Here is a 20,459-nt window from a genome sequence, read left to right on the forward strand (position 1 = left end):
AGAGTAGGTAATTTGATTGTGACGTCACATGCTAGTGTTTCATATAAATTCCATAGAAGCAAAATCGTTTTGACAGTTCGAAAAAAGAAACTGATTTGACTAGTAGTTAAATAAAAGCTTGTAAAATGAAACAACTCACCGTTCTCTCTCTAACTTGTAGTCTTCAAGGGCGCGCGCAAACCCAGGGAAAAATTCGAATCCACCCTCTTGCCCCGCCCCTGCCTGAAACCACAATAAATAATAGTACTACCGTACAGAAAGGACACTTCCTACAAAACCGAAGTTTGACAGCGGTTCAGGGTCGAACCATGCTGTTCCTTTGATACGGCACTATCCCTTTGAGCTATTTAGGGTTGTCAAAATTCAAGTCATTATCTTATCTGTGGTCGTGCAAAAGGACGTGTGTAAACCCTAATGATTGCTCGGAGCAATGGTAAGCCGAGCGGAGCCGAGTTTGGCCGAAGTTAGGAGTTTCGCACCATTGCTTATACGAAGTTATATACCGGGTGGTTAATAATAAGTTTTTGGCAATAATTTCATTTTTGGTACAAGCTTTTATCGCTGACTGTACTTTTCTTACGACAGACAGACAACTAATACTCATCGAGACAATTCTAAAAACCCCTAACACAATTAGGTTACGTTGTTTCGTCACAGAGTTCCTATGGCCACCTCCTGTCTCCATCATCAGATCAGCTCGATGGTACCATAATATTGCATTGTCATCCGATTTATACATGCATGCAAAATTTACAATCGGAAACCGGGAAGTGGATCAAATTTAACTTGCAAGATTTGATTACACACAGAGAGACAGACAACGGTCAGGTGAAAGTAAATAAAAGCTTGTAAAAAAATAACTGCAGTCCATTCCCGTTGCCAGGGAGGTTTTGGGATTATACTATATATATTAGATACTTACCCCGAAATCGCGAAAAAAGATTTGACTGTTTCATACATTTTGGCTGGTCCATTTTCTATGGGAGGGTAAATTGTTTTTACCCGATTTCGAGGTTGGTCCCATAGTAAAAGTTGCTCAGTATAATCCCAAAACCTCCCGGTCTACGGAAATGCTGTTATTTTTTAGCCACCCTATATATTGAGGGGGGTTTGGAGAGCGGTGGTGAAAAACTGCACTCCTGATGGTCACGACCCTCAGCCTTGAGGAACCGATACAGAAGGAGATATATTGATGGTAGGTTACGTGTTTACCTCAGAACTATCTCGTTTCGGCACCTTAGCCGCATTTTCGGCCACCATTGCCTTTGATATCGGGCGCGTTATTGTGGACACTTTTGCTGACGGTGGATCTTTTGCTGACGGTACATTCTTTGGTGGTACTATTATTACAACTTTTGATATTTGTGGTTTTGGGTGATTTGAGTCCGGCTGTAAACGTAAGTATAAAATGTTCTTTCAAAGAAAAAAACCGGGCAAGTGCGAGTCGGACTCGCGCACGAAGGGTTCCGTACCATAATGCAAAAAAAAAACAAAAAAAAAGCGGTCACCCATCCAAGTATTGACCACTCCCGACGTTGCTTAACTTTGGTCACAAAACACGTTTGTTGTATGGGAGCCCCATTTAAATCTTTATTTTATTCTGTTTTTAGTATTTGTTGTTATAGCGGCAACAGAAATACATCATCTGTGAAAATTTCAACTGTCTAGCTATCACGGTTCGTGAGATACAGCCTGGTGACAGACGGACGGACGGACGGACGGACAGCGAAGTCTTAGTAATAGGGTCCCGTTTTACCTTTGGGTACGGAACCCTAAAAAATTATATGCCTGATCAGTAACATATGATCATTGTCAAGAGGGTGCTGTTATTCTCATGTATAGGGTGACAGTTCAGTATAGTATGAAAAAATTAGTTCCAGTGAAATTCCGCAACATGGCGCGTGATCATATATTCATGGTCAGGCTGTATATAATCATTTATATATAAAACATTTACTCGCTATATTTTCTTTGTACTTATAACAACTTTTACAAACAATAAATAGTACCATACAGCTTGGAAACGTTCTCAATCAATCAATTAAAGCATTTATTTTCAGCAACTGTGGCCCTTAGATACATACCTTGCAAACTAGCACATATACCAAAATAAAAATCATAAATACAAAAAAAAAACATTTTCGGGACGCAGTTTTCCCTTGCGGCGTCACCAGGGCCCTATTTCACTAACGTGACAAAATTTCGCATTTGTCGACATCACTGTTACTGACGTCACAGGCCTCCATAGGCTACGGTAACCGCTTACCATCAGACGGGCGGTGTGGTTGTTTGAGAGAGAGAAATACCTGTTTTTTGCCGATATAATATATATTTTTTTAATACTACAATGATGGTGACAAACAGGAATACAGCCCGCCCGATGGTAAGCGATAACCGTAGCCCATGGATGCCTGTGACGTCAGCAACAATGAGACTTGTCGAATTGTCGCACCTGTCACGTTGGTGAAATAGGGGCCTGCTCTGGTGTAGAATTTGGCAGATTCCCACGGAACCGTTCTCTGACGAAGGTTGAAGGTTGCAATTGATTTTAGCAATTTGAAGGTTACATGCTACCACTTACCTTTTTAGAATACACCCTCACTTGACTATTCGAGGCATTTTGTAGAATAACCGGAACCTTCTTTACTACATTTTGCGATACCGGTTCAGTAATAACTTTCATCGGTCTCAATATTTTTTTCGACAGTGAAGTAGATTCCCTTAATGGATCGGTGGACTCTTTAATACTCTGACGGGTAGGATCCGGATCCAAATCGCTGTCGCCATCACAACTCATGGTGGAATCTGAGTTACTGTCAGTCTCAATTTTTATATTAAAATTAACTTCTTCGCAAAAGCTTTTCTGAAAAAAAAAGGATGAATGGGGTCATCCATTAATTACATCACACGTTTAGGGGGAGGGAGGGGGTCAAGAAAATGTGACATATTGTGACATGGGGGAGGGGGGAGACACAAACTTTGTGACGTCACTTTAACTTCATCAGTAACCGAAAATTTATTTAAATTATTTTATTCGATGTACATTTAAATAACAAGGTTTAAAAAAACGACGAAATCGATAATCGTTAATAGTAAAACGATAATCGTTTTTATTCGTTAAATTTTCTTTCCTAAGCAGTTTTGGGTTATAAAATTACTAATATTTATATCGTCAAAAATATTTTGATAAAATATTAATAATACTTAGGTACTTACTTAATTCGATTTGGCGATTTCGTAGAAAAAAATGTGACGTCACACTAGGGGGGAGGGGTTTGCCAAACGTGACCAAGTGTGACAAGGAGGGGGGGAGGGGTCAAAAAACCTAGAAATTCGTGTGACGTAATTGGTGGTCGTAATGGATGACCCCAATTGACCAATTCGATATTGTTGATTTCTATCAAATTTTATCTATCTACCTATAATACCTTTAAACGAGCAATTCGTGTTTATTTATAAATTGTAGTGGGTGCGCTACGCGTACACTCACACTCCCTTAGGTTAGCCCTATATAAGCTTTTACATTACGTTATTTAAGACATTATAGATCGATACTCCAAGCAAGTCGTTTCATTCAACGTCCCACATCACATGGCGACCCTGCCAGTGCGGCCTTGTGCTGCACTGGCGGCGCGCCGCGCCAGCCAATTACGAAGAAAAATCAAGACGAAAAATAAAAATAAATCAATTATTTAATAGACAAGTGAGCGAAATGTAAACACAACAGTGATATTGACAATTTGACAGTGCTGCAAAGTGGACAGTTTTAAATTTAACAAATATTATTATCAAAAATACGTCGGACTATATTATGAACATTTTTGGTGAATTGGTGTGGTGTCGAACTTAATAGAAATAAATACAGTGTTTTAGTAATAAAAAAAAATAGATACGTTTGACTAAATAAATAAAAGGACCCCGCAGCAGACATAGGGAAAAAGTGACTTATATAAATGACTCTTAAAAATATATAAAAATAAATAAATGCGTGAGTACGTTTTGGACAGTTTTCAATTAATCAACTATTTTGAAATTATAAAAATAAATAAACAAGTGGAAGTCAATAAAATAGTGGCTGTAAAAATAACAAATATAAAAATGGAATTGGTTCAAAGCAATGCGGGACTTATATCGTAGTGATGTTGTTGGTATGCAGCTGGGCGTTGTTCGTGTCGTGAGGCCCAAGGATTTGGTTGCTGGGAGAAATAAGAAGGATTGGCACGCCAGACGAAAAATTGGTTCACATACATATTATAATTTGAATATTCCATACAAAGATTCTCATTCTATTCCGCGACAAATATAATTATTTTAATATGAAGATTTTTTAACGTGTATGACCATATTAATGACCATAAAGTTATATAGAAAATAGTTCTAATTAATAAGGTGTGCTTGATGACGAAGCACCAATATGGTTAAAAGTTTGCTACATAATTATTATATTTCTTAATGCCATTTTTTTCTTTAATGAAAGCAAACCAATTTTTTTTTATATTATGTTGATCTAAATTGTAATTTTAAATTTCAAATATGTTAGTCCAATTTCATTTCAGTGTTACGAGTACATAAGGTTTTGTTTTAAAATTATTCCGAATACATTGCACAAGTCACTTAGAAGTAATTTCATCATCACTTCCGTATAAAGCACATTGGTCACGTTGCTACCACGATTGGTATGCGCCGTTTGTAATTTCAGATCAAATTTCAAAGTAAACATTGTAACATTGTGCATCGATTTAGATCACTTAAATTTTACTGTAATACATATATTATTGTTAATAACAAAGACAGAGCCCACTTTTAACGATATACTAAGTTTATGATTAAGCTTATTACCTAGGTATAGTTTATAACTTTTAGTAGAAATTTAACATGTTTTTCTTATTTTGTGACTTATACTTAAATATTCATATGTATCGGACTTGACATTTTATAAACACGGATCTGACATATAAAACAAATAAGATATGACTATAGAGGTATAATTATGGCTATGACTTTTTTAAATGTAGAATGGTATGTACTGTAAGAGACGAAATTGTATTGAGTTAGTTGGGATTTGGTACGTTTAAGTAAAGATTTAATGTTGGATTTTAGGGGATGAATTTTAAGGTTCGTAACAATGTTTGTAACGGTGTGTTTATATGTAATATTGTTGTGTAATGGTTGCGTAGTTAGAAAGTGAAATAATTCGTAAGCTTGGTTTTAGGGTGGTTCATTTGGAAGATGGATTTGTTTGGTATTAGAGTGCGTTAGTAGTGTTTGAGTAAACTGAAACAGATAAGTTTTTCAAAGAACGATTAGCCTGATCAACTAAGAGTTGTTGAAATTCTTATATGTGAAAGTTTTCATGGTATGTTATCTAGTTGATTTTTGAATGTGGTTCTTTTTGTGAGAGTGAAATATGGAAGAAAATGAATAAAAATAAATATATATATACCTATCGCATCTTCGGTGGCCCGAGAGGCGGCCTTGAGCGGTTAGGTTAGCAAGGGTACGCCAGGATACAAGGCAGGCACGGAATCCTTGGATGTCTGACCATGATTCGGTCGAGTATCAATCGTGGAGACTCCTTGGACACATGGAAGGTTATGATGAAAGGATATGTGTTAAAAGAACTGCCTGTATGAGTATAAAAAATAGTATGTGTGCGCGCTTAAAATAAAAATTTCCTTGTATCCTGAGTAAATAAATAAATATATTATTATAAGGTCGGCCGACCACAAATGTAAATGCGTTGTGTACCCTTGCCGTAAAAGAGATGCACGCTTTAGATGCACACTTTATGAAATAATTTAGTAAAAAAAAAGTAAATGATAAAAGTACTGACGTGTTAAACTAGTGAGTAGGTATACCTAAATGAAATGAATTAAAAAATAAAGGCTTGCAAGCACCATGATATGACAATATAAAATAAAGTAAAAATAAACTACGTACGTTCTTATAAAAATAATAAACATGCAGAAAGCTTTTATTGTATTTTCTGTGTGTTTTTTTTTATTATTGATTTTTGAACTTTTACTTGATATTAAAATGTTTTCTTATATTATGGAATTTATTTTGTGTTAATTTCTAATTATTTTGTTAATTATCTCAGAGAGACATATTATGTAAAAGTTTCGTTTCGTCATCAAGGCACGAATTTGTAATTAAGTGATTATATTATAAAATTAAGTACTCATGCATGCTTAAATATTAATCATCATGTTGACGTGTTATAGAAATAGCTATTCCAGAGTAACTTACGTAAATATAATATATTTCTTTTACTGATTTTACATATAAATAAAAATATATATTAAATTGAAATTTCAAAATTACTTTTGTTTTTGGAACTTTTTGTTTGTGTTAATTATCTAAATGACTTATTAAATTTTTTTTTTCCCAATTAAAATTACAAGATGTATTTTTTTAACTATAAATGTTACAGGTTAAAAAAAAATAGATTATTGAGTTTATTATATTATAATACGGTAATCTATTTTTTTTTTCCCAAGGAATGGAGGTGTAGTGGGTGCGCTACGCGTACACTCACACTCCCTTAGGTTAGCCCTATATAAGCTTTTACATTACGTTATTTAAGACATTATAGATCGATACTCCAAGCAAGTCGTTTCATTCAACGTCCCACATCACAAAATATATTTATTGGATCTCGGAAACGCCTCTAACGATTTCGCTGAAATTTGCGAGGGTTTTCGAGGGTGATTAATTGATCTAGCTAGGTCTTATCTCTGAGAAAACGCACATTTTTGAGCTTTTACGTTTTGCGAGTAAAGCTCGGTCTCCCAAGTATTACATATATAAATTATATATGATATAAACGCAAATTTTCACCGACAAAATTTTAATTTTCTTGTTTTCCATACTTCAAGATGGCTTCTCAGTGATCGTGACGTCACGATCACTTACGAGTTTAATTTTGTTAGGAGCGTTTTGAGAGTGAAGTAACTGTCGGACTTTGACTATTATACACGGTGTAACATGAGGAAACCGAATAATTTTAACCACGCATTTCTGAGGTCAAAAGAAGTAAAAAATGTAATATGAGTTTAGGTAAATTTTGGCAAAAAAACATTCGTTTTTTTGTTTTTTTTTTAATTTTTTGAATGTATTTGTACATAAAAAATAAATGTTATTGGTAAACTTGTCACTTAAAATTAATTTTTAAATTTTTTTTCGTAGAACCTACTTGTTGCAAAGTGTTACTTGTCACTTTTTGACATCTATCAATAAGGATATTTAGACTACGTCCCATAGCAGCAACATCACCATCAAAAAGGCCTTTTACACTATGTAACAATAAAAACTTGTTTTTTTTTAAATTAATAATATCTCTGAAACTAGGCGAATTTCCAAAAAAGTTTATAGGGCATTTTTGTCTCTAAATATGATCAGGAATACGCTGTTAAAATTATTCGGTTTACTCATGTTACACCGTGTATACCTTCGACGATAATTGTTTTTTCCTAAATATATAATTCTGTGGGACACCAAGGGCCCATTTCTCAAACGCTATTAGTCTAATATTATTAGTGTGTTGCCATGGCAACCCCTACGATTTGACAGTTAGTGGTCTAATAATATTAGTCTAATATCGTTCGAGAAATGGGCCCCAAAGCAGGCTAATAAAAAAAAAAGATTCTGAATGACACAAATCTGAACTCATTTCTGAATAACTATTAAATTAAACATTTAAAAAATCCCCTTTGCTATATGCCAAAAAATCTATATTATCCCACAAACCCCTTCATCAGTTTAGAAAAGAGCTGATACTCTTCGAACTGCTGGATCGATTTCTATCAAACATAGCTAAGAACCACTGCAAGGAAGCTCCCTTTCACATAAAAAATCCGCATCGAAATCGGTCCATCCGTTGGAGAGCTATCATGCCACAGACAGACATTGGCTTCTAACAAATGCCAACCTTCTTTTTGCGTTGGGGAAAAAAAATGGTCTAAAAAAATCAGCTCACCTCCTGGTTGGTTGTGGGGGGGTTAATTCCTGGTTCAGTTTTGATTGTGATTGGCTCCGGTTTTGCTTCTAGAATCTAAAACAAAGTTGTTCATTCTGTTATACCAATAATATACTGGTCTAACCTAGGTACCTGCAGGCAGGCGAAGGAAGCCTTCCCGACACTCAACCCCAATCTGTCGCGGAGGCTTCGACAGCTGAAGAGACCACAGCTCCGGCTTATAGCTGGGGCAATAACTGGACACGCCTCATTTAACAAGCACCTACTAACCCTACGTGTTACAGATAGCCCCCTCTGCAGAGCATGCATGGAGGCAGAGGAGACAGCCGCCCACGTCATTCTAGAATGCCCAGGGGAGGCAAAATACCGGGCACAACACCTCGGCACAGAATAAATAATAGTACTAGGTACAGAAGACTCTCTCTAACAAAACGCGTCTGTCACGATCAGCACAGATATGGCCGCTAGGTGGCGACAGCGCCACGCTCGGCTTATGGCAAACCCCATAATTGTGGCCGAACGGACGTACTTTTAGCTACCTGTAGCAAAGCGACGAAATCGCGGAGTGAGCCACGCCTGACCTCGGCTCACCGGGGTCTCTCCCAGAAGTCGTCGGCAACGTCAAGGGTCTGCTAGGCTTCTTGGTAGAGTTGGGTTGGCAAGAATAGTGCCGCCAACCCATCACGCAAAATAGGCGCAATAATATGACGTCGAGTTGCGGAAACCAAGCCCGCGAAAACCTATACCAATAATAAATATTTGGGGACAATCTTACATAGATCGACCTAGCCCCAATCTAAGCAAAGTTTTTACTATGACTGCTAGGCGACGATAATGACGATATACATACTTAAATAGATAAATACGAGTACATACTTATATACATAGAAAACACCCATGACTCGGGAACAAGAATTTGTGTTCAATGTTCATCACACAAATAAATGCCTTTACCCAGATTTGTAATGTAATTAATTGATGACCGACAATTATTCTTACCGGTGTTGCAAATGTAGTGTGCATATATGTTTGTGTAGTATCTGGTTCATTGGTTGGTTGGTTGGTTTTATACTCAGCAAATATTTAAAAGCCTTATACATAGAAAACACCCATGACTCGGGAACAAGAATTTGTGTTCATCACACAAATAAATGCCTTTACCCGGATTTGTGATATAATTAATGGATGACCCCGAATATTCTTACCGGTGTCACAAGTGTAGTTTGCGTAATAGCTGGTTCGTTTTTACTCAGCAAATATTTAAAAGCCTTCACACCCTTGAGCGCAGTTTGCTGGAAATTGTGAACTGCCCGCATCAACACCTCGCAATCGCTGCAGTGCAGCCATTGATAGCCTTTTAGCTCCGTCTGGAACACAAATAACAAATAGCATTATGATGGCATTTAAAATAAATTATTTTACACAATGCAAGAAATAAATCATCAGAAGATTAATAGAGAAATGTAGACAGCAGTTATTTTTATATACAATTTCTATTTTTTAATCCGTATAAAACTATAAAGAGTAGGTACTAAAACTACTTAAACAAAGTTTGTTTGTACTATCGGAACTAGGCAATTATTTAAATAATAATAATGGCGGCACCCTAGGTTAGGTTTTTTATAATGTGTTTATATGTATTCTTTTATTGTTTTGTGTTTTTATATTTTACTTTTATATTCATATTATAAAAACCCTAGCCTAAGAAGGATGATGAATAAAGGAAATAATAATAAAATCATTTATTTCAGGCAAGGTTGAATGAAAAAAAACCGGCCAAGTGCGAGTCGGACTCGCGTTTCAAGGGTTCCGCACATAAGTCCGAATCACGATTGACTGCAAAAAAAAAAAACACGGAACAGCATATTTTTACATGATAGGTACAACCTCCGCCAAACTGTATAACAGTTTCTAATAGGTTTTCCTGTCATCTATAGGTAAAGAACTATTTTGTGTATTTATTTCAAAATGTTAGACCCAGTAGTTTCGGAGATAAAGGGGAGGGAATGGTATTTATTTGGCTATTTTCTTAAATAACTTCGAACCTATGTACATTAAAATAAAAAAAAGAACATGTCCATCTGTGGGCTACTAATTTACATATGTGTACCAAATTTCAACTTAATTGGTCCAGTAGTTTCCGAGAAAATAGGCTGTGACAGACGGACAGACAGACAGACGCACGAGTGATCCTATAAGGGTTCCGTTTTTTCCTTTTGAGGTACGGAACCCTAAAAATTAAAAAAAATACACATGAGGTTGTGTGAGGATGAGATGACGGGTGACAGAGAGGTGTGGAAGAGAAAGACATGCTGCGCCGACCCCAAGTGAATGGGAAAAGGGCAAGAGAATGATGATGACACGTGAGGTTGTGTGGGGGGAGGGGGGTAGCCAAAAACCTCACCAAGGAGGAGGGACGGGCCAAAAAGTAGCCGAAAACACCTCGCGTGATTTATGCACGACCCCCAAGGAGAAACTTTAGTTATAGGATAGTCAAGAGTATGAAAATACTCTGGGGCGGCCGTAGCTGGTGTCACACACTCGCCCAAGTAGTGCCCAATATAAGCCTTCTTAAGCCCCTTTTTGGTAAGGGTGCTTACTGGGCATTGCGGCCTAAATAAGCACAAGCACACCATGGGGAAACGTGACATAGGGCGGTGCAGACTCTGCATGGAGGCAGAGGAAATGCCCTTACACATCCTCACAGAGTGCCCTTGCCTAATGAGTACTCGTGACCTAATCTTGGGCGGACACATATTACGCCCGGAGGAGGTAAAGTCTCTCGAAACCTAAAAGATCCTGCAGCTATTTGAAGTTGCAGGGTTGGATCGAGAGTTGTAGTAGGTGGCGATCACAATAGATCAGGAATCGTCGCAGTGATACATAGGCTTTGGAGCCTTATATAGCCCCTAATAAAGAAGAAGAAGAAGAAGTCCCCATTCGCACAACAGCTTTTACAACGCGCGTTAAAAAATGCGCTTGTATCTGTCCGCACTCTAAATTCGATTTAACGCTTTAAGGCTTAAAGTCTAAAATCCAACAACGCTTGATAAAAAGCGCCACCGCTGTCGGTTTAGATACATGGTTAGCCATTTGTCGGCCGATCGTAATGTTCCTGTGTATGTTTTGACGATAGTCACATTAAACCAATATATAGGTTGGATAGGTTCGTTAGGTTGCTTCAGATGCCCGAAGGGCAAAATGCCCAGAAATAGGAGCCCCACGGGGCTCCGTCGACTCAGGGAACAGGTCAAAGATTTTCACGTTTCACGATATGAGTCGGAATTTCACTATATGCCTGATCTTACGATCGGCCGCCGACAGATACATGGTTAGCCATTTGTGTCATTCAGACGCTTTTTTAACGCGCGTTGAAAAAGCTGTCGTGCGAATGGGGGCTAAATTCCGACAAGGTTCGCGATGGCACAATACACTTGACTCGCAAAATCTTCAGTGTTTTCGCTAAGTTTTTGACGGATTTCTAATTGCTTACCGTATTTGTAACTGGAGATACAATAACTTCAAGTAACTGTCTGTGTTCGTCGCTCAGTGGTGTCAAAGGCGGCTGTTTGATCATGCAAATTATGCAGATGAACACCATCGTGCATTTTTTTTCGATCTTCTACAAATACCACGAGTTGCTAAATGTTATTATTCGCAAAAATATAACAAGAAATACACAAGGAAAATTAAACGAGGTTTTGACACTTTTGACCATACTTTTGACGGAATGATGGACCGTTCAGATACTTAGGAGAGGTTGACAGGTAAGTCGAAGATAAACTTAGTAAAAATCTTCCATTCCATGAAAATGAATAAAAAGGCTTAATGAATCTGAACCCTAATTTTTATTCAACTACAGGTTTTAACGTTATAAATTGTTTTAAACAAAAATTTATAAAGTATTTTTATTTTATTCTAACATGGGTTAATATTGTCCTGGCGCAGACGCACAAGGAGGCCTGACCCCAAATGAAGTTGGGAATAGGGCAGGATGATGATGATGATGGGTTAATATCGGAATGCACTTGCAGCCAGTGTAGCCAGATCGTACCTTTTAGTCATAGATATAATAATATATAGAGATACCTTCCAAGCGAGCTGTCACTGGGACCACTTTTGTTTAGTGTACGATTAACAATGTGACCCACCTTGCTGTAGCCATGTCGATAAAGTCGTATCGATAAACTATCGACATTTCTTGCAATTTTAATTTTACTTCAAAGGTTTAACGATACCTACAATGACCAAAAAGGTTTTTATACTTTATTGTGGTTATCAGATCACAATTTTATAGTCACCCCCCAGCAGGGAACCAAGGGAAAGTTCAGATATTTAATTAAAATACATAAATACCTACTAAAATAGGTGTTCCGCAATAATTTAATTATTTTATTATATTATAATATATTCATTATCCATTAGCATTTCAATTATGTTTATGTAAAACAAAGTCTGCAGCGGATTTGATAGCCCACGCAGTGTAAGTGTTATTTATGTATACGTCATAATTTCATAGAAGTTTGACGTTTAAAATGACACTTGCACTGCGTGGGCTATCAAAATCGCTGCAGACTTTTTACGGTCTAACTATAATATCTGGGAGTGAGAGACAACATATAAGGACTCAAAGATGCGCGTTTTCCCAGAGATAAGACCTAGCTGGACCGATTTATCGCCCCCGAAAACCCCCATATCGTTGTCTAAGTACCCACAACACAAGCCTTATTGAGCTTAATGTGGGACTCAGTCAATCTATATAATAATGTTCTATAATATTTATTTATGACATATATATTTATTCATAATTTAGATTCAGGATATTTATTGGTAAAACAAATATATTGCTTTTACACGTCATATATTTAGGCAGGTACATAATTTACATATTGGATTACATTGTTTATTTTTTTTTAAATATAAAATAATTTTACGATATAAATGATATATTATATATTATTATTCGTAGACTACAAAACACAAGTGGACATTGATGTGCACGTATCAGCTTTAAGCTGCCTGTGCATTTACATATAATAATAAATATTATGCCATTAGTAGTCATTACCTATAAATAACAATTTACATGTTCTGAAGGTCATAAAAAAACTCATTATAGTGTTTAAATGTCATCATCATCATTCTCTTGCCCTTGTTCCATTCACTTGGGGTCGGCGCAGCATGTCTTTCTCTTCCACACCTCTCTGTCGCCCGTCATTTCATCATTCACTTGCGTTCGTTTCATGTCATTTCTCACACAGTCCATCCACCTTTTCCTCGGTTTTCCTTTCCTCGTACTTCCCTCCACATTCATTAAAATTAAATTAATTAATTAATTTGTGTTTAAATGTATTGACTAGAATAAATGTGACTCGCCATCACAGAAGGGTCTCTATGCTTCAAGTGCAATCATCATCATCATCAGTCGTTCCCTCAATGCTGAGGATCGTGACATCATGTCCTAATGTTGCTGACCAGTCTCTTCCATAGGCTTCTGTCACCCGCCATATGTATGGCTTCCTGCAGATGTAGATGCAGCGGTGTAGTGACTTTTTTCTTCAAGTGCAATAAGGTCATTTTTATCTGAAATTCCAATAGAAGTTCTGATAGAAAGATCCTTATCGTACATAACGCATAAGGGCCCTTCTCTAATGGAAAGCTACAAGTAATTTTATCAGTATCATAATTTCAAGTTGTAAATACTATAGATGGTCAAGCAAATCTTGTCAGAAGAAAAAGGCGCGATATTCAAATTTTCTATGGAACGATATCCTTTCGCGCCTACATTTTTCAAATTTGCCGCCTTTTTCTACTGACAAGGTCTGCTTGACCCAGTATAGAAATGACTCGTGTAGTTAACATCTACTTGTTTCTGTATGAATACGTTTATGGTGTTTTAAACTGCCCGAAGCTGCAAACACTTTGCTACATATTTCGCACGAGTATGGTTTCTCACCTGTGTGAATGCGCTCATGTTTCTTCAAATTGCCTGAATCAGAAAATACTCTTTTACAGACTTCACAGGAATACGGTTTTTCATCTTTGTGCACTCGTTCTTCGTGTCTCTTCAAATAAACTAAACGGGCGAATTTTCTTTCACACGTTTCGCAGTCGTAGGGCTTCTCACCGGTGTGGCATCGAATATGGTTATTCAATTGACATGATTGCTTGAATTTTTTTCTGCAAATATCACAGGAAAATCTCTTTTCATCCGTATGAACTTTTTCGTGTTCTTTCAACGCATCCAATTGCGAAAATTTTCTTATGCATTTATCGCAATGATACGATTCTATAGTGTGGATATTACGTTTATGCAAATTCAACGCGCTCGATTGTGTAAAACGCTTTTGACATATGTCACATACATAAGGTCTCTCACCAGAGTGTATTCTCTCATGCGTCCTGAGATGGTCCGCTTGCGTGAATTGCTTATCACAGATTTTGCAGGAAAACGGTTTCTCGCCCGTGTGACTGCGTTCGTGTTTCTTCAGTTGGCACAATTGCGCAAACCGTTTATCGCATATTGCGCAGGGGTAAGGTTTTTCACCGGTGTGAGTTCTCGTATGAAACTTTAAAGAGTTCAGGTGCGCAAACGTTTTTTGACAAATCTCACACGTGTAGGGTTTCTCGCCACTATGAATCCGCTGGTGCTTCTTCAGATCGCCCGAAGACCAGAATTTCTTTTGACAGATGCCACAATGATGAGGTTTTTCTGCAGCTGCAGAGTTTTGAGTCTCATGATGTTGATGGTGTTCTTTCTCTGAAACAACAGAGGTATAGATAATCTAGTAAACACGCTCTAAAAAAACATTTTGAAATACCTCATTTTCCAACTTAATAAAATGTAGAGATATGTATTATTATGGATCTTTAAAAGAAAGAGTAACTTATTATTAAACAACTTTTAATAGAAAACAAAAACATTTTGATAGCATTAAAATATACATAAATATAAAATCTATAAAACAAGCATTGATTTCCTGAACTAGAATATTTAGGTTGCAAAAGTCCCTGTATAATAAATAAAACGTTAATATACATTAGGTAAACTATCGATATATTCATTAGTTAATGCACATGGACTCAATGATTGCTTTCATCTGCATAAACTATCGATATATTCATTAGTTAATGCACATGGATTCAATGATTGCTTTCATCTGCATGGGTCCGTGTATGTTTCTTCAAACTGCCTAATTCTCTATACGCTTTCTTACAAATTTTACATGCATAAGGTTTTTCACCAGTGTGAACCCTTTCGTGCTTCCTTAAATTGCCAGAATCCGTGAACACCTTTTTACATACTCCGCAGGAATATCGTTTCTCACCCGTATGTATTCTTTCATGTCTCTTCAAAGCATCCATTCGCGGAAACTCCTTTTGACACGTTTTACACGTGTACGGCTTTTCCCCTGTGTGTACTCGTATATGCTGGCTGAGCGCGCCAGATTGTCTGAACTCTTTTCTACATATATCGCAAGAAAATCTTTTTTCACCAGTATGAATTTGCTCATGTTTTTTCAAAGTGCTCAATCGTGCAAACTCTTTTTTACACAATTGACAGGAATAAGGTTTCTCACCCGTGTGCGTTCTTTCATGATCTTTTAAAACTCTTAAATCTCCGAATCGCTTTTTACACGTTTCGCAGGTGAACGGTTTCTCCCCTGTGTGAGTCCTTTTATGTTGTTTTAGCGCAGCTAATTGTGCAAACCCTTTTTGGCAAATATCGCACCAGTACGGCTTTTCCCCGGTGTGAACACGCTGATGTCTGGTTAATTCGCTCGGGGACGAAAATCGCTTATCACACACTTCGCAGGGGAGGGGAAGGGGAGGAGCGACGCTTTCTTCTAAATGAACTCGTTCATGTCTTTTCAAACCGATTAACTGTGTAAACGCTTTCTGACATATTTTGCACGAATACGGCTTTTCACCCGTATGAAGACGTTCGTGTTTCTTCAAAGTACCCGAGAGCCTGAAACGCTTATCACAGTTTCCACATGCATATGGCTTTTCCCCAGTGTGAAGTCGCTCGTGGTTCTTCAACGAGTTCTGTTTGGCGAAGCGCTGGTCGCAAATATTGCAGGCATACGGCTTCTCCCCGGTGTGTATTCGTCTGTGCTCCTTTAAGTTGCTCAATTGCTTGAATTTTTTGCCACATTCGCATTTATATCGGTCCGAGTTGGAAGTGGCACGTTTCTTTCTGACAGGGACCTCGGCAGAGCAGGAATCTTCCTCTGGAACAAAATACTGAAGTGACGCCAGGGAATTTCATTTAGTTGTTCGCTCTGGTCATGTCTCATGTTTTGGAGTTGGGCCAACATCTGTTTCGACACAATTTATTATTTTCAGAGACAATTTCTATTTTAAAACCCGTATAAAACTATAAAGAGTAGGTAATTTGATTGTGACGTCACATGCTACTGTTTCCTATAAATTCCATAGTAGCAAAATCGTTTTCAGTTCGAAAAAGGAAACAGGGCTATAACCGCGAAAATCGAATTGCGGGCATTTTTCTCTGTCCCTCTAATTACGCTTTCATTGGAGTAAAAGAGAAAGATCCCCGCAATTTGCGAATTTCGGTTTTGGCGGTAGCCCCTCTGATTTGAGGAGGTTGTAAACCTTAGAATGCAGATGTCGCTAGTGACGTTGTCACAGTTGCAATGACTAAGGGTCGGTTGCACCAAACTGTTCGTATCGTTAAAGAGTTCGCTAAATTCTTATGTATGGAAAGTTTCATAGTAAAGCCCCGGGGCGCGCCGGCTGACGTTGATCAGTCCGTCAAATGTGGTTGGTGCAACTGGCCCTAAATTCGCATTGATTGACGGAAGGTCAGCTGGCGGAACTGGTAACGCATTGGACCGGCAATCCAAGGACGTGGGTTCGCGTCCCACATTGGCCAGGGTTGATCATCGTTGATTTTTTCATTGTCATTGGTGGTATCAATGGAGAAACCATATCATATAGAATATCAGTGGAGAAAACGAGGGGAGGCCTTTGCCCAGCAGTGGAACACCAAAGTAGGCTAGGTAAAAAAACCGGGCAAGTGCGAGTCGGACTCGCGCACGAAGGGAAGGGAAGGCACCCGTACCATGATGAAAAAAAAACGAAAAAAAAATGCAAAAAAAAAACGGTCACCCATCCAAGTACTGACCACGCCCGACGTTGCTTAACTTTGGTCAAAAATCACGTTTGTTGTATTGGAGCCCCATTCAAATCTTTATTTTATTCTGTTTTTAGTATTTGTTGTTATAGCGGCAACAGAAATACATCATCTGTGAAAATTTCAACTGTCTAGCTATTACGGTTCGTGAGATACAGCCTGCTGACAGACAGACGGACGGACGGACGGACGGGTTTACCCGTTTTACCCTTTGGGTACGGAACCCTAAAAAAAATGGTGGTATCAAATACAGACGATATTTACAATTTATAGATTGATTTGACTTTAGCTGTAGGACCATATGGGATACGTAGTTTAGAAAAAGAGAGCAGGACTTGGGTTACCTTGCGGTTCACCTGCCGTCTCGTTCTCGCACGGTCCTGCCTCGTTTTTGCAAACATGTGCTGTCTCGTTTCCTCCTGCGCCCTCTCCCTCGTCCTTTACGAACTCCGCTTCGACCTTGACGCACACTGGCAACAACAAAACTGTGCTAATATATGGCTATATGGGGTCATTCATTAATTACGTCACACGAATTTCTAGGTTTTTTGGCCCCTCCCCCTCTCCTTGTCACACTTGGTCACATTTGGCAAACCCCTCCCCTCTAGTGTGACGTCACATTTTTTCTACGAAATCGCCAAATCGAATTAAGTACCTAAGCATTATTAATATTTTATCAAAATATTTTTGACGATATAAATATTAGTAATTTTATAACCTAAAACTGCTTAGGAAAGATAATTAAACGAATAAAAACGATTATCGTTTTAAAAACTTGTTATTTAAATGTACAGCGAATAAAATAATTTAAATAAAGTTAAAATGACGTCACAAAGTTTGTGTCTCCCCCCTCCCCCATGTCACAATATGTCACATTTTCTTGACCCCTCCCTCCCCCTAAACGTGTGATGTAATGAATGGATGACCCCTATTTAACTTGCAATGTTTGTTTATTTGAGTCAAATCTTGCAAACTAAATTAGACCCACTTCACATAAAGCTGAATTAGACCCACTTCACATAAAGCTAAATTAGGCCCACTTCACATAAGGCTATATTAGACCCACTTCACATGAAGCTAAATTAGACCTACTTCCCATAAAGCTAGAAAGTTACATTAGACCCACTTTACATAAAGCTATATTAGACCCACTTCCCATAAAGCTAAATTACACCCACTTCACATGAAGCTAAATTAGACCCACTTCACATAGAGTTACATTAGACCCACTTCACATTAACATAAGGAAACAACTCAATTGCCACCCTTGATGATAAAATGCAACTTTCTTATTCGTTTTTGTAGAATAAAGAGAGCATTTACAAGCTGGCGTTGTGAAAAATCACTTACCGTGTTTTGTAAACACCAGATCATGGGGCTGCAGCTCTCCAGGCGCGTTTGATTCGCTCAGGCCCTCCTCCGTGGGTTCTAGTTTAACCACGGCAGACCCTGGAGCCTCGTCTTCTGTGACATCTGACAAGCCAAAGTACACTGATATAAGAAGCTTGTAATTTGCATCTATTAGATAAGTCTATTAACCTATGAATATTATAGTTCGTTATTTAGCATTAGAAATAAGGACAACAATCGTAATGTGTCTTTTAATTCAAAAACGCATTTTAAAAATAAGTTACGGCAAATATGTAACAATTATGAATCTATTACGATCATTTTTTAAATTCTTCTGCTTTCGTAAGTAATCATTACTGATTTTTAAAAAGAGTTTTTCAATTAAAATATATGTCAAGTTCGCTTACCTTCTTTCAAGTTCTTTCTAATGCTAAAAAAAAAGAACTATAGGCAGTAAGCATCCCCAATAAAATAAAATAAACGTCATATACTAAGAAAAGGTGACCAAGGCCTCAGGTGCCCCAGGCTGGAATCGTACCAGCATCCTCTGCTATCACTGCAGGGGCCTGCCAAAGCCAAAATACACTGTAATGGCCACATGCACCTTTTCACTGACCTGAGGTTAACCGTTTAAACCTGGAGTAACCATGGTTACCAGTATTGTGATGGTGCAAGTGGCACTAAGAGCAGCGATCGGACAAATCATCGAAAACCATAGTCATTTATATTATATCTCAAAATAGGACAAGATTTATTAAACTCATATTATGTACACAGTATTTTTATAGAATTTCCAGCTTATACTCAAAAACTGCAGTTCAAAATTGTTAAAAAAATTGTATCATGTTCCATACTATATTTATTTTTGCGATAAATTGTCCGAACTCTGGCTAAGAGTGTTATTAGTAGTAATAGTTAACGCTGTCTTGCACAAAACAAGTGTATAACATAGAGAGAATATAGTAAATATGTCCAAAGGTGAACTTATACCATTAATTGTTGAAAGCCCACCATACAACAAACTAATGCAAAGCAATTTGATCCATATTGATCTGTGGTAACACATGTCTGATACTGAGTTGCTACGACCCAAATTGAGTTAGTGTTGTGTGATATTAGAGTGCTCCATGGGTTAAAGTTAAGCGTTTTCACATTGTCCAATCCGATATTGGATTTAAGAGCTTTTTATATTTATTTACTCATTATTTAAATGCTTTTGTCCAAGGATCATCCAACATTGGACATTGGATTATACAATGTAAAAACGCTCATATAGGCCCACAGTACAAATCGTCTGCAAGGGAATATTATTGATTATAAGTTAAATTTCTTCCTAGAAATACTACATGGTCGAAATGCTATTTTCAGGGATCAATATTGCATTTGGATAAATATATTATACCCGCGTGTTCCACCGTCCTACATATCATCAAGTCGACATGCTTATAGTTTGTTTTTTATAGCATTAGAAAGAACTCCGCAGAAGCAAGCGTGCAGTTTTTATCAGGCTCGTTAATTGTTAATAATTATTGAATTATCTAATGTAGCATGGTCAATACATATAATTTACTTCAAGTTGTTACCGCTAAAAGTGCCAGATTTAGAACCACAAGCGAACTTCTGCGAAGTTCTTTCTAATGCTAAAAAAACGGACTATAGAATAAAAGACTTACCGTTCACCTCAGTTTTCACCCACACGGTATGCAGTTCACTTGACTCCATAACTTATTGACTTGAGAGTTGGTGGCCTATATAATTATTTGGTTACTTTGAATTCTTTGAGAATTATCGGATTAAAAAATAAAGATAACATAACGAAGACAGCTTTTAAACATCGATTTTTACTCCAATGCTCATAAAAACATACCATAACACATCACGTGACCACGCTACATGACAGCTGACAGTGACGTTTAACATTTCATTGCCAGCATAAAAAACTACTAATACTAAATTAATAGCTCTAACACA

The 20,459-nt window shown here is 37.5% G+C and overlaps 2 protein-coding genes and 1 non-coding gene across 4 annotated transcripts in view; 1 reads left to right on the top strand and 2 right to left on the bottom strand.

The window, feature by feature from the left end:
- LOC134677652 (zinc finger Y-chromosomal protein-like) overlaps positions 1-11,687 on the bottom strand; it is a 29,555-nt gene extending 17,868 nt beyond the window's left edge. The window contains exons 1-6 of the mRNA XM_063536113.1: positions 11,472-11,687; positions 9,184-9,345; positions 7,979-8,053; positions 2,582-2,863; positions 1,213-1,389; positions 140-222 (exon numbers count right to left, since the gene is read on the bottom strand). Of these exons, the coding sequence (XP_063392183.1) occupies positions 140-222; positions 1,213-1,389; positions 2,582-2,863; positions 7,979-8,053; positions 9,184-9,345; positions 11,472-11,579 (887 nt within the window). The 5' untranslated portion in view covers positions 11,580-11,687. The remainder of the gene's footprint in view (positions 1-139; positions 223-1,212; positions 1,390-2,581; positions 2,864-7,978; positions 8,054-9,183; positions 9,346-11,471) is intronic.
- Positions 11,688-12,960: 1,273 nt separating this feature from the next.
- Positions 12,961-20,326, bottom strand: LOC134677721 (zinc finger protein 501-like). Of its 2 annotated transcripts, none has more exons than XM_063536185.1 (4): positions 20,162-20,326; positions 18,489-18,611; positions 17,483-17,608; positions 12,961-14,732 (listed from the first exon to the last, which is right to left on the bottom strand). In XM_063536185.1, exons 1-4 carry the CDS (start codon positions 20,208-20,210, stop codon positions 13,834-13,836), a joined length of 1,197 nt encoding a protein of 398 aa, XP_063392255.1. In that variant the 5' UTR covers positions 20,211-20,326; the 3' UTR covers positions 12,961-13,833. The 2 variants fall into 2 exon arrangements, with proteins under 2 accessions (XP_063392255.1, XP_063392253.1); XM_063536183.1 differs by lacking the exon at positions 12,961-14,732 and adding an exon at positions 14,795-16,212.
- Trnaa-ggc (transfer RNA alanine (anticodon GGC)) lies at positions 16,806-16,877 on the top strand. The gene has a single exon. It is a non-coding gene; the product is annotated as a tRNA-Ala (tRNA).
- Positions 20,327-20,459: the final 133 nt, after the last annotated feature.

Source organism: Cydia fagiglandana, chromosome 26 (assembly GCF_963556715.1).
Source record: "Cydia fagiglandana chromosome 26, ilCydFagi1.1, whole genome shotgun sequence".
Taxonomy (NCBI): Eukaryota; Metazoa; Arthropoda; class Insecta; order Lepidoptera; family Tortricidae; genus Cydia; species Cydia fagiglandana.

Bases quoted from the DNA above. Each gene is read 5' to 3' on its own strand.
- LOC134677721 (XM_063536183.1), bottom strand. From the start codon at position 20,210: ATGGAGTCAAGTGAACTGCATACCGTGTGGGTGAAAACTGAGGTGAAC. The intron at 17,609-18,488 runs GTAAGTGATTTT...TGTTGTTGCCAG, and splicing joins TCTGGTGTTTACAAAACACG to TGTGCGTCAAGGTCGAAGCG. The intron at 16,213-17,482 runs GTAACCCAAGTC...ATTTTGTTCCAG, and splicing joins GACGGCAGGTGAACCGCAAG to AGGAAGATTCCTGCTCTGCC.